This window comes from Amphibalanus amphitrite, unplaced genomic scaffold (genome assembly GCF_019059575.1).
Source record: "Amphibalanus amphitrite isolate SeventyFive unplaced genomic scaffold, NRLGWU_Aamphi_draft 001529F_arrow, whole genome shotgun sequence".
Lineage (NCBI taxonomy): Eukaryota > Metazoa > Arthropoda > Thecostraca > Balanomorpha > Balanidae > Amphibalanus > Amphibalanus amphitrite.
This window is the reverse complement of record NW_024883022.1, coordinates 88,677-101,471: the sequence shown is the minus strand read 5'-3', so window position 1 is coordinate 101,471 and position 12,795 is coordinate 88,677. Positions and strand designations below refer to the sequence as shown.

The following is a 12,795-nucleotide window of genomic DNA, read 5'->3' as shown; positions in this document are numbered from 1 at the left end:
AAATGCCTCTAGATCCGTAACCGTGTGCACGCATAGAAGCAGTCCAAATATTTCAGAATCACAACGATTTGGACCGCCCGTGACGACCAAGGTGTCTTTTTTGCTGATAGCCTCTAAACAGGTCATCCGAGGTCATTTGAGGCTACAAACAGATTTTTGTCAATAACTCTCGATTGGAAAGAGATAGAACACTGGGGATGGCTTCATTGTGTTTGTTTTATCGAGACGCATCAAATGATAGGTATGCAACATGTTTAGGTCCTATGTGTCCTACATGACCTATTTGGGTCACCGCGTGACCTTGACCTGAGGTCAAAATTTGATCTTGACCTTTCCAGGTAAAAAATATAGTTTTCGAAGCGACTGAACGAGAGAAACACGACAGTGCCATTGCCAATTCTTCATCTTAGCTGGTTCAAAACTTTTTTTCCTATTCGTGAAAAAAAGTTTTATCCAAAAACAGCTATTTTCACAATATTTGACCTATGTAGGCTTAGCCGTTGACCTGAGGTCAAGTTTGATGATGACCTTATCAAAAGAAGAGTTAAAAACTATCAATTGCTTTTCCATGCGTTTTTCCAGCTATCATAATTCCTGAGATAACGGCATGTTTTCTGAAAAATATTGACAATTGACATTTGGCAAATTTTGACCTTTGATGACCCCAATATTGCTCTAAGATGAAAAATGACCGAAATACTTTCAAACGTACGCATTGAGAGCTATCGACTGCTTTTTACCGCGTCTCTTTAGCCCTCTTAGTTTTTGAGTTAGAAGTGGGTGGTAACATATGCCCCCCTCCCCACAGAATGGCGAAGTTGGCTGAGACCGCCACTGGGGCGCGGGTTAATAATCTCGACGAAGTATTTCTGACAATAGGTCAGGTCAAAGGTCAGGTAACCAGAGTTCATAACAGGTCTAATTTCGACAAAGCGGCGCACACCTCAGAAACAAATAGATGCAGCGTCGCGGAAAAGCGCTTTGGGTGGCTCTTTTTAAGCCGTTTCTGAATCACTTCTTATACTTGATTCAAGGACAACGGCTTAGCCTCTAAAAGGCAAAGCTGGTAAAACTGACCTTTTTGCCTAAAATATTTTCTGCAAAACATTGAACTTACAAATTACACATTAATTTTACCGGCGTCGTGACCCTGTTCCTCCCGAGACGCGTAGGATGAACTGTTACTTGGCCTTAAAATGCCATTTTTAACCCATAAGATTCACCTAAGGTCAAGGTCACGGTCTAACCGGAAAAGGTCATGTTGCATATCAGTCGGTCCATTCCGTCGAGCCGAACACATCTAAGACGTTTTCATCGCTCTCGTATGCTTCTATCAGGAGCGAGAACTGATAGATACCTTTCGTGGCTTAGGGGAAGTTGGGGCAATGCCGGAGTTGGGGCAAAGCCGAAATTCGAGATATTTCGAAAACCGTAAGACATGGATGCCACTTGTCAGTGATGCTCTGAAGCTTAAGTGACTACAATTATCGCATGTTTGTTACGAGTCGTCATTCGGAATACTTCGGCTGTGAGGGCGCCAAGAGCGTTTTCACGGTACGCGTTCCTTGTACTACATGCGCCTTTGAAGCTGCATTTCTTACTCATTATGCTACCGTTTGTCTGGCCAATTCGGTCAAGTAATCTTCAGCATGTCTTTGCATAAGTGTGCTGCCTATTTGAAATTTATACGGCACGTTGAAAAGTTATGGGCCTGCAAATGAAAGTATGGCTGGCTGGGGTAATGCCGAAAACGTGCAATTACGCACGTTAAAGCACGCTACGTGGACTTTACTGCTGTAGAATAGCAACGCGAATTTTTAGTCACACAAATTACACTTTCAACCGACACAACGGCCTGTTACCTGTAAGGAATTATTTACCTGGCATTTTCTTATTATATCACACAATTATAACTTCCAGTGTGCACCAAGCGTCCTCAAGCTCTTAAAACGCGTGTCAGCTTTGATAAATTTTGGATAAAGTTTGAGATAAAGTGCCAAACATCAATGTCGGCATTCCCCGTAGATCATTTCTCTCATTTTCGGCTTTCCCCGCAGTCCGGGGCAACGCCGAAAAAGTCACTTCTTTGATATTTTTAGTTTGTGCGCTTAACGGTATGCGAATTCATCAAATGCGCCTGGTATGTTTGAAAGGCAAAAGACTGGCCTCTCGAATGACGCCAACAAGAATAGCTTATGTTGTCTACCTTGCGTGCTACGGGCGTCAGAAAAAAAGTATTCGGCGTTCCCCCAACTTCCCCTAACCCTCGCCGGCCGAGGGGGAGGGGGGGGGGGCGGGTGCCCCCCCACATAGGGTTTTTCGCGATAGCTCCGAACACGCTGGCGATGGAGAGCTGAGACTTGGCATACCTGATCTTTGAATCAAGCCGGATCTTTTGACACCAACCGCATTTTCAGGTCAGGTCAGGTCACTGACCAATGACGTCATAATTAAACCTCTGCACGGTCTTCAGATATCGCAACTTCGCAACGCACTCACTGCCAGAGGAGCTTTCATAGGGAAATGAAACTTGCAGGTATCCATTACGAGTCTCACAACTTGTATGTCTCGGATTTTTCCTTAAGGTCATATGAGGTCAGGTCATTTTCATGACCTCACCATTATAAGTCAATGGGGAAAAATGAAAACTGTTATTCTGGCGCCGGGAACGACCTCCAACTATCTCAAGCACACAGAATCGTGATTTGATGCACTCCTTGCAAGGTAAGATGCGTCACTTTCGCAATGATGACCTTATGTGACGTCATTTATAACGTCATCAAGGTCATATTAGTTTTTCGTCAATAACTCCCGATCAAATTGAGCTAGCGAGCCGGGGAAGCCACCAATGGACTCGGGAAGACCTGCCGAATCGAATGGTATGCGACATGACCTTTTTCGACCAACTTCGTGACCTGGGGGTGGCCTGACCGTTACCTGAGGTCAACACCCTAAGTTGACCTGACCCAAACAAAAAGTATATCATTTGACGCGCCTGAGCGAGGCGAACACGATGCTGCCAAAATCGCGGCTCTGCGGCCGTTTTTTGCGAAGTTATTCACCAAAAACTGAACCGTACCTTGGGGCACTTGACCTGACCTCAGAGGTCACCGGTTGACCTAGGACCTTAAAATAGGGTACCAATCTCTGCGTCTCGTAACGGCGCACACGTTCGTCTTTTCCGCGACGCGCTAGCTCCACCAGGGACGAAACGGCGAGGGGGGTCGTACCCCCTCCCCTCGGCCGGCGCGTATGTAGAAAACCAATAGGTCCGGCGAGGGTTAAATGACCATAGGGACATAACAATGGGCCAAGGGTGCCATTTTCCGGTTGTGTGTCACATAAACTTGTAATTCGGTGTTTGAAAAGTTTATAATGACTTTCGTCCAAAAAAGGCGTCTTTCAACATTCTCCCATTGACTTAGGTACAATGGATAGGTCTGTGATTACAATGGATACAATGGATACCTATGTCTAGTCACGGCGGGAGGTGCGCGGAGAGGCGAGCCCAGGCACGCACAAGTGGGGTGCCCCAACTCATGCACATCACAGGTCGCAAAAATGACCTAGCCCTTAGGTCACCGATGTCAAAGTTCCGAGAAAAACATTTGATCATATCGTTGCTCTTATCCATTGCTGAAAGTTTCAAAGCGATCGGTCACTCGGTGACCGATCGCTTTGAAAAACATTGAAACGTTTTGAAAGGTTAGGTTACTTGATCTGACCTGGTGACCTGACCTTGAGTGACCTTGGTCTGTAATTTTCACGTGCGGAAAATATGTATGATGAGGTGTCAAAAACGCGAAAAACTACAGGTGTGTGTGCGTGTTCAAACAACCCCCCACCCGGCAGGGCGCGGGTTAGACTGTGTTTCAAATATTTCACCCCAAGGCCCTAGTTAAACCAAGCTTAACTAAAATATGAGTAAGCTTTAACCATCAGCCATCAGCCTGCTAAAATAGAACAGCCTTTCCACAAACATGTATTAGCTAAATGAAGTGTGAACAATGCAGCTGGCGAGAATCATTCTCAATGGTCTCTCTGAGCCAGCCTTGGATCTCACCAGAAAGATCTTACAACCACCAGCCCCATGAGCGCAGATGGAGGATCACAGCATGTACTGCAATGTCCTTGTAATAAATTTCAGCACTCCATAACGGTATCAAAGACCAAGTCAATATACTTCCCGCAGATAACCAGCTGTGCCTCTTCACAATGACCTAAATTTAGTAGTCTGAATCATAGTCATAGTCCTCCTCATTGACCTCAATGCTCTGGAAGTTGACAGTGTACCTCAGCATCCCTCCCACTCCACCGAACCCTCGGACAAACTGTGAGCCCTCTTGTGACCTGTCAGTGATGATCTCGAGCGATGCTCCGAAGGACTTGTAGTTGTTGGCCAGCCACTCCAGCAAAGGCATGGAATCCACCAGCTCCATCTCAACACCTGAATCACTGTCAGTGAAGTGGGATCTGTCCTTTTCTTCCTCAGGTGTCAAGTGCAGAATCTTCTCCTCCCCACTTGCGTGGTTCTTGAGGACAATCCTCTGGATGTCCAAGTTTTCCCAACAGATCAGGGTTTCCACTGCTCCAAGCTCCAGAGCAGCCAGGGTGTCTTTGACTCCAAAGCAGTACTTCCCAGTGTCCTGGCTGATCTCATCAAAGTAGCGCCCAATCAGCTTCTTCTCCTGGATGAACTTGACATTTGCCAGGCACTCAGCTGACAGCTCAATGGCTTGGTTGAAACCATTCTCTCCACCATATGATACATCCACCAGCTTGATGATTGTTGCCTGGAGGCGAGGATCAAACATGTCTGACTGGCTCAGCTCTGTCTTGAAGTCTGCACTTCCTGCAAGGATCATCCCAGCAATGTTGGGCCGGTCATTGGTGATGAAAAAGGTCACTGCAGTTTCAGCCACTTTTCTCACATAGTTATGCCTCTTTTCCATCCTGAGACGGGCAAATCGGAGCGCTGACTGACCTCCACGACCATGCTTTTTGGGCAGGTCCACAGTGAATTTGTGGAGGACATCCCTGGTGTTGCCTTGCAGAGTTCCAAACAAAGCACCATTACCATCCATGATGATGAAACCAAACTTGTTGTCATCAGCGAGCAACGCCGAGAGGGCCTCAGTGTGGAACTTGTTGTCACAGAGGTAGAGGGATGTATTGATGGCTTTGAATGGTTCAAAATCGATGTTGACTTTCTTTTCCTTACCTTCTTCTGTGACGATAGTGCCACAGTAGATCACCAGTCCTTTTGCTGGAACCTTTGTGTACAATTTCAACCTGTGCTGCACGGATGTGATGGCACCCAACACGGACAATCTGTTCACTCTTGACTTGATGTTTGAGGCCGTACCAAACTCATCAGCCAGCATTTTCGCAACACGCGAAATCTGATCTCTGGGAGGTATAATCAGGGAGATCATGCTCGTCCCGTTTCCCCTTGCCTGCTCCAAGCTTTTGATAAGCTTCTTGATCTTCCATATTTCAACGTTACGATCAGCAGATGTGTCCTCGTTAGACGCCATTTTCTTAGGCTTTTGTTGACTCAAATGCTAGATGGCGAAAGGCGCCACCCAGACAAAGTGGAAATTCACTGCTCTCTTCCTCCTTCAGATAATAAAAACCCGTAAAATGACAAAATGCCGACAAACTCAAGGCCCTATATACCAAACTTTCACACGGAACGACTGTCTACCACATGGCGCAAGACACGGCTCGCTTAGAGGTGGACAAAGAGGACCAGAGTGAATATTCGAATAACGAATAAAGAATATTCGCATATTAATAGATGTTCAAATTGAGGTGAACTACAATTATTTCTATTTGAAAAGAAAATAAACTTTTAAAACGTTAAGAAACAATGTGATTTGTCTGTAATATGCTTCAGAAGTAATACAATTTTTACAAATTCGGTTTGGTAAGGAGCACTATATTCGATGGATTCGATGCGTCAAACCTCAAGGACCATAGATATTATCGATATATATTGTGGTATATTTTTAGGTTAATTGACACCGATATGTGACCTTTGTGTTTCTTTCTTTTAGAAATTGTGGCATACAAAAGAACGTGATTTAATTCGAATTTTCAATGTTCTCAATTTATATAATTATTTTTACACGCCAAATCTCACGAAGCAGAGTGGCGCAGTGGAAGCGTGCTGGGCCCATAACCCAGAGGTCCGTGGATCGAAACCACGCTCTGCTACTTTTCTGAATGAAATGTTTATTAGTATGTTTATAAGTTAATAATCTTCAGCTTGCCTTTTTGCCGATTTTAGTCAGTAGTTGCCTACTAGAAATTGCGTGAAAGCAAACTAACAAACTTGCGCAGTGCGCTGCTGGCGAATTCATCGTGCATGTCACTAGACTGCATCAATGAGGATTGCGGTCTGCGGATAAGGGTTGTTAAAAAATGGAAAGGTTTACGGGCTCGCCGAGAAAACCAGAAAACCAAGGAGGGGCGGCGTGGGGTAAGAGCCCTAGGTTGGAAAGGAAACCTCGACTCTGTTGGCTACCGACTTTCCCTTGGGCAGTCCGGGGAACAGGAAGCGTACTGAGAGCCGGCTTATACGCGGATGGGTTTGTTCGGAGATGGATTTTTTTTCTATATCGCCTATATTGGACATATACGGACATAATTGCTGGGATTAATTCATGTTTGGGCGGGCCTGTCGTTTTTCTGATAAATCACATTTACAGACTACAGTCAGTGAAAAGCCTAGGAGGTGCTCTCGCAATCAACTAAACCTGGAACATAGACATAGGTATCTTGCAACATAGGTACCTTGGATACAGACCAGCAACCCCTTGCCAGCAACCTTTGCTAGGATTTATGACGTCACAATACATTTCAACATTTTAACCATGTACGGTGAAAAAGATAAGCCTTGACAAGCTTGGCATCAGCCGGTCTGTGATGGTCCATGATCCTAAGAAATAAAAAACATAATTCGTGGTGTCTTTTTTGTTATTCCGGTCTTTTCAAATTCAGCTTTAAGAACCAGAACGGCACCGAGGTGCTGTAACTCTATACGGCCTTGGTGCTGTAAGGCAGATTTTGTTGTTGGGATCGCTTGTTTTCTGTTTATTTAAAAGTCTTCCACTTGGTGAGTAGGTACCTAGATAGGTAGATAGGTGCTTACCTACCTAGCTAGGTTGAGTTATCAGGTATGAAGTCAAACCTCAAACTCAGCTTGAATTTATTTCAATTTGTGAATAAGAAATAACACCTAAGTATATGTTTCAGGGCCCTGTTTTGCACCTCAACCTGGTAAAATGTTATGCCTGAGCTCTGTTCGCACCCTGTTTATTTATCAGCAGGCTGCAACCATGCTGCTGCTTCTTGGCTCCTCATTGGTCAAATTTAAGTGGTCTATTCGTTAGACCAATGAGAGGCCAAGCCGCGCCAGCAATAACTTTCTTATGTGGGGAAAACCGACAGCACACTGATATAAAAACAGCAAAGATATAAGCCTCTCAAAAGCGTTACAGGCCGTGCCTGGCCGGGCTGCTCAGACTGAGATTTTTCCGTTATATTGAAAAGACTTTGGTGCGCTCGCTCTCTCGTAATAAGAAATTATAAGAATATGTGCTGTGCAATACATCAGTAGGCGGAACTATGGTCATGAGTACCCAAATATAGGAACGTTCCCATTTTTGGGAACGGAGTTCCCAAATATGGGAACGGGCGTTCCCATTTATGAGAACGGAAGGCAATTTTTCGGCCGTTCTCCCACTAAAACTCAAAAGTGCATCACGTCTCAAAAAAGTGCACGCTGATTTAAGTGTCTACTAAATCTCCATAAAGTTATCTTTAATCTGACCGTGGAACAAGGAAATTGACCGTGGAATGATATTTTTAATGATTTTTTGAAAATGACAGAATGGTGGAAATATGGGTTATACGACATTTAACATGCAATTTTAAGGAAAATGAAGCATTTTTTAGTTTGAGGTAAAGTATAATAATGGTTATGAACTTTCATACTATCGACACCAGATGCTGACAAATGCAAGCGAAGACGCGGACGGTCCCGAGGTAATATTGTTGACTTTTGTGTCGGGGCGGACGACCGCGTGGAACGTGAGTGAATTTACCGAGCTACTGTTGTAAACTCAGTTTAAGCGGTTGAAAATTATCCAGCTGTATTTTATCATCCCGGAAAGACATATTTTATTTGGATGCTAGCTGTTTAGAGTTGTTTTATAAGGAGCGTCATGAGCGTGGTTTTGTCTTCCGTGTTTCTAAGCGTGATCGTTTTGGGGGAATTTCTCTTATATAGCTCGCTCTGTGTGGCTTATTTATAATTTTTATGCTGATTTCGATAATTCCTCGTGCTCATCCTACCAGGCCTTTTGCCACTTACACTCATCAAGAAAGGAAAAAACTAGATTTTCATTGGGACTAGGTGTTTTGAGGGTGTAACATATTCAGCGTTCCCATTTTTAGATACTTCCTTGTACTCGTCAACTATCGGTGATAAACAGACAGGTGCTTGACATGTCTCCACCCTCAGCGCGGACGGTGGATATAGGTATGGAAGACCTTGTTGAACATCGCTGAGCGTTGTGAATTACGAAATCCTGCAGAGGGGGGCGTGCCCGCTGCGAGATCGACGGGAATAAAAGCGCAGAAGACCGGGCGAAACATGCGACGGTCTTGCCGGAAAGGTCATCTGATGATTGTTGCGTTAACAATAATTTGCGGCGTTGGACGTGATGCTTGTTAATGAAAAGAGCCCCTGAAAGGCGTCGGTGAAATCGTTCCCAATTTTGGGTACGCCGTTCCCATAATAAGGAACGCTTGCAGCGCCAGTGTACGAGAGCGTTCCCAAATTTGGGCTCGCGGCCCGGATGATGGACTGCTTTAGAAATAGGGGAACGATTTGAAACTACGATGGGCCTTACAATATCAAACTCTTTCCCAACAATATTGAGACAAATATCAGGCGGTTCACGATCGTTTTATATTTTTTGGACGTCATTTAACGGTTCTTTTTCTTGTTTTAAATAATGCCTACATGGCGTTCCCATATTTGGGTTTATCGTTCCCAAACATGGGAACGAAAATGCGTTCCCGAAAATGGGTACGCTTGACCATAGTTCCGCCTACTGACATATTGTAAAAAAGTCATGCTGATATGTTACACTTCAAGTAGGTAGGTAAATTCCCATTGCTCAGAAATGAATTCTTCATTTGAATATTAATTAAAATAGCAATACTGAACGAGACTTACTAGATGTTGCTGGGTGCCTAATCTTACCAATGTTTGTTTTGTAGTGGCTCTATTGGGAAAATAGGTACTCAATTGGAAAATTATTTGCTGTCAGGTAAAATAAGGTAAAGTAAAGTAAAGTCAGGTAAAGTAAAGGTCAGATAATTAGGTCAATGGTCATCATGTCCTATTTTCCCTGACTTTGCCACTTTTGCCATTAATGAATGGATGGAGCCAAAATATTATACAAAAGTATCCATGAGATCTTATGAAAAAAGTTCTTTTCAAATTTGATCATAAGCGAGGATTCAACCTTGGATCAATGTGCCAAGGCCATTAACATTATCAAATGATTCATGACTATCTTTGAAGGCCCAAGGCTTGTCAGAATGGCCTGAGAGGGCTCAAAATCTTTAGATACATTACCTACCTGCTCAGTAAACTGATTATGGTCGGAAACATCTCCATCTTACAGGGTCTCCAACTATGATACATCCTGCTCAGACCAGGGGCATTCATCCTGCTCTGTTCTGCTTCCTCTGGAACACACATTTTGAGTCACTGCAAAATGTTTTTGACTTACACTTGGCCTTTTGGATTGACTGAAGGTATTTTTTTATAGAATCATTTCTCTGAGGCCCTTTAATTGAAGCCTTTTTGCTTTTTTAGCTTCATTGCTAAGGGATGGGGGCGACAATGCAGCTGGAGAGCATACTTTGGGCCTAGCCCAGCGAGGATGTGATGTGCGATGGCACTTGTGCTGTCAATGACACTTGTTCTGGTCACCAGGTGCTGACTGCTGCTGACAATGGCAGGCCAACAGTACTGTCTAAGATGGAACGACTTCCAATCCAACATGGTCTCTTCTTTCAAACATCTGCGCAGCGAGAAGAACTTCCTGGATGTGACGCTCGCCTGCGAGGGTCAGACATGCAAGGCACACAAAATGGTCCTCTCTGCCTGCTCACCCTACTTCAAAACGCTTCTAGAGGTAAGATTCACCACCCTGCTCATTTTCGCGCAACCGTTGACATTGGTGAGCATGCCATAAAGCATCATTTATAGGCGTAGGAACGCTTTTGAAAGTGTGTGGGGGGAGGGGGAGGGGTAGGCTCTCAGAGACACCGATGACGGCGATAGCATTCAGCTCTGTGTTGTCTGTATTTCATAGTTTAGCTCTCAGGCCATAATACAGTGCGGTAGATGCAAGAAAATAAATGCATTGGATGACATGGCGCTTTTTAATGTGCGTAGATACGTGCTAATTACATTTGTAATGAAGCAATGCAATGCTTTTTGCAGGTCTCACATCTCACATCACATTATAACTTCTGTCCACCAGTGTCAGGGGTGATGTTAACAATACCAGCTGTTCCTGCACCTTTTATGTTATTTGAGGCAGGAGCTCGGCCTTCATTGGGCCTTATAAAAACAAATATCTACACAATCCAATGGCTTTAGTAAAACCCGCGTAACAGCTTATTCCGAACTCCCGTGACTTATTATTAATGCCGTTATATTGCACAAAGCACGTGCTGAGAAAAGGGCTAAATATTGCAAATAACGATGCTTCAAAATGGTGTAACTTTTTAAAATTGAAATGTGTTATTGCTGGGTGAATCAGGTAGTCGATGACATTTGCGTGAGAAAAAAAAGCATTCTGGTTAGTCTCAGCGGTTTATATAGCCTTGGTCTCGGCAGAAAACACTACGTGCGAAGTTTATTAAGATTGTTTTCATTTCGGTTTCGGATATTGTGCATTGTGCAATAGCCTCTAGTGTGGTGCGACACATTGCAACTCCCCCGTTTAAAATGTTTGGTCTCCGTTGACGTCCGCCATCTCGGGTTGTTGGCGAGCCGTGGTGCGGTTCGCTGAGCTCCGCGACTGAGTGGCCGACGCGCGCGGTGCGGTCCGCTGGTCTGACGCTCTGCCGCCCCGCAGGAGAACCCGTCCAAGCACCCGATCATCATTCTGAAGGACGTGCCATTCAGCCACCTGCAGGCCATCCTCGAGTTCATGTACGCCGGCGAGGTGAACGTCGGCCAGGACCAGCTGCCCGACCTGCTGAAAACCGCCGAAAAACTCAAGGTCAAGGGACTCATTGATGTCAACAAGATGTGAGGCGTCTCCGTCGCGTAGAGCGGGTGGTTCGGGGGGGGGGGGGGGGCAGGCTATTCTGGGGGGACTGGGGGACTGACTAGGTGATCTTTGTGGCGCGGATGGCCGTGCAGCCCTCGCTCTCGTGGGTAGCTGGTTAGGCCGGTGTGGGGTAGAAGTCTCCAGCGGGGTCTGTTGACACTGCGGACGATCACCAGCTCAGGTCTTGCAGTTTGTGTGAGATGCGGCAAAAGCCATCGCGTCGCGGTAGATCTGGCGAGGGCCTTTGGACATACGCTGGATAGTGGATATGACCTTAGAACCAGTGTGCTTACTCGTGGGCTATGGCCAAAAGCCAGCCGGGTGACTGGTGACGGCCAAACGGCCCGCCTACCTGCCGGTCGGGGGGGGGGGGACGGGAAACGCTGTCTGCCGGGTGGATTGCACGCCCCCGAGTGCGGTGGGCAGGCAGCCGGCCACGCCCTCGCTCAGAGCGGGCGTGCGGCCCTGCTGGGTGGGTAGCCGTTCTAACCGGGCGGCTCTGGAGGATACCGCCCGTACCCGGGCCTCGGACGCTCTGAGCGCGCGCGGCCGAGGCGCTGACGGGGGGGGGGGGGGGTATTGAGCGGGTTGCCAGCCGACGGACATGCTATTGTGTCAGCGGTGTGCGATTGTTGATGTCCATTTCAATCGTGCCTCGCGCTATTTTTGTCATCATGAATCCGATGGAATTTGTTCTTTAGTTTTCATAGATGGATTTTCTCTGCTGATGACATGTCTCACAACTGACGTTTGTTGACGAGGTGATATGAATACATGTCAACATTTGTTCTCTCGTTTCCTAGGAAATTTTCTTTTGTGCTCTCATCGCGTTGACAAGTGTGCAGCTCATGTTGATGATATACATAATAGATGGAGATGGAATGGGCCTGCTTTGTGCAATTTTGTACGCATTCTGCGATGATTCTGAGTGCGGCAGCGGCTGAGGTCCATACGACAGCGTGCCCCCCCCCCCCCCCCATTACCAGCATTAGAACATCTGATTATGCTCAGTTTTTGTACTTAGTCTGGCTGCTCAGCTCAACTTTGATGACTTATTTCTTCCTGTTCATTTTGCCATTAGCTAATGAAATTTAACTGTAAAAATCTTGTGACCAGTTTCTTTATAATACTCGTTATGCCATTGCTGGTTATTCTTGTCTAACATTCAGGCGGGCTATTGACCCTTTTTATTTATAGGTACATATTCCTGTTCCCGGGCAGTTTTATGTGCACCAACCAGAACATAGCAATCCAACACTGCCCACATGGCTCGACCAATAAGCGTTAGTGTGCGCCGGCGAGCCCCATACTTTACCGGCAGACACCGGCTCAATTCTGTCTGTCCTCTCGCGTCGGCGGTGCCCCCGCTGGCAGCCGAGCACCGGGCTGGGGAGTCGTCCCACCGGCTCTGGCGGACCGGTTCGTC

At 45.9% G+C, this 12,795-nt stretch overlaps 2 protein-coding genes and 1 non-coding gene across 6 annotated transcripts; 2 read left to right on the top strand and 1 right to left on the bottom strand.

Moving 5' to 3' along the window:
* Positions 1 to 3,966: 3,966 nt before the first annotated feature.
* Positions 3,967 to 5,728, bottom strand: LOC122373653 (eukaryotic peptide chain release factor subunit 1). The gene has a single exon (XM_043351941.1). It carries the CDS (start codon positions 5,535 to 5,537, stop codon positions 4,227 to 4,229), a length of 1,311 nt encoding a protein of 436 aa, XP_043207876.1. The 5' UTR covers positions 5,538 to 5,728; the 3' UTR covers positions 3,967 to 4,226.
* A 250-nt stretch (positions 5,729 to 5,978) lies between these two features.
* LOC122373651 (longitudinals lacking protein-like) lies at positions 5,979 to 12,254 on the top strand. Of its 4 annotated transcripts, none has more exons than XM_043351938.1 (3): positions 5,979 to 6,003; positions 10,019 to 10,220; positions 11,172 to 12,254. In XM_043351938.1, the coding sequence occupies exons 2-3, from the start codon at positions 10,038 to 10,040 to the stop codon at positions 11,349 to 11,351; spliced, it is 363 nt and encodes a 120-aa protein (XP_043207873.1). In that variant the 5' UTR covers positions 5,979 to 6,003; positions 10,019 to 10,037; the 3' UTR covers positions 11,352 to 12,254. The 4 variants fall into 4 exon arrangements, with proteins under 4 accessions (XP_043207873.1, XP_043207874.1, XP_043207875.1 ...); XM_043351939.1 differs by lacking the exon at positions 5,979 to 6,003 and adding an exon at positions 6,888 to 7,120; XM_043351940.1 differs by lacking the exon at positions 5,979 to 6,003 and adding an exon at positions 6,901 to 6,923.
* Trnam-cau lies at positions 6,148 to 6,219 on the top strand. The gene has a single exon. It is a non-coding gene; the product is annotated as a tRNA-Met (tRNA).
* Positions 12,255 to 12,795: the final 541 nt, after the last annotated feature.

What these genes read in the sequence shown, in the direction of transcription:
- LOC122373651 (XM_043351938.1), top strand. Translation starts at nt 10,038, where the DNA reads ATGGCAGGCCAACAGTACTGTCTAAGATGGAACGACTTCCAATCCAAC. An exon ending in ACTTCAAAACGCTTCTAGAG is followed by an intron (nt 10,221 to 11,171) that starts GTAAGATTCACC and finishes GCCGCCCCGCAG; the next exon opens with GAGAACCCGTCCAAGCACCC.
- LOC122373653 (XM_043351941.1), bottom strand. Translation starts at nt 5,537, where the DNA reads ATGGCGTCTAACGAGGACACATCTGCTGATCGTAACGTTGAAATATGG.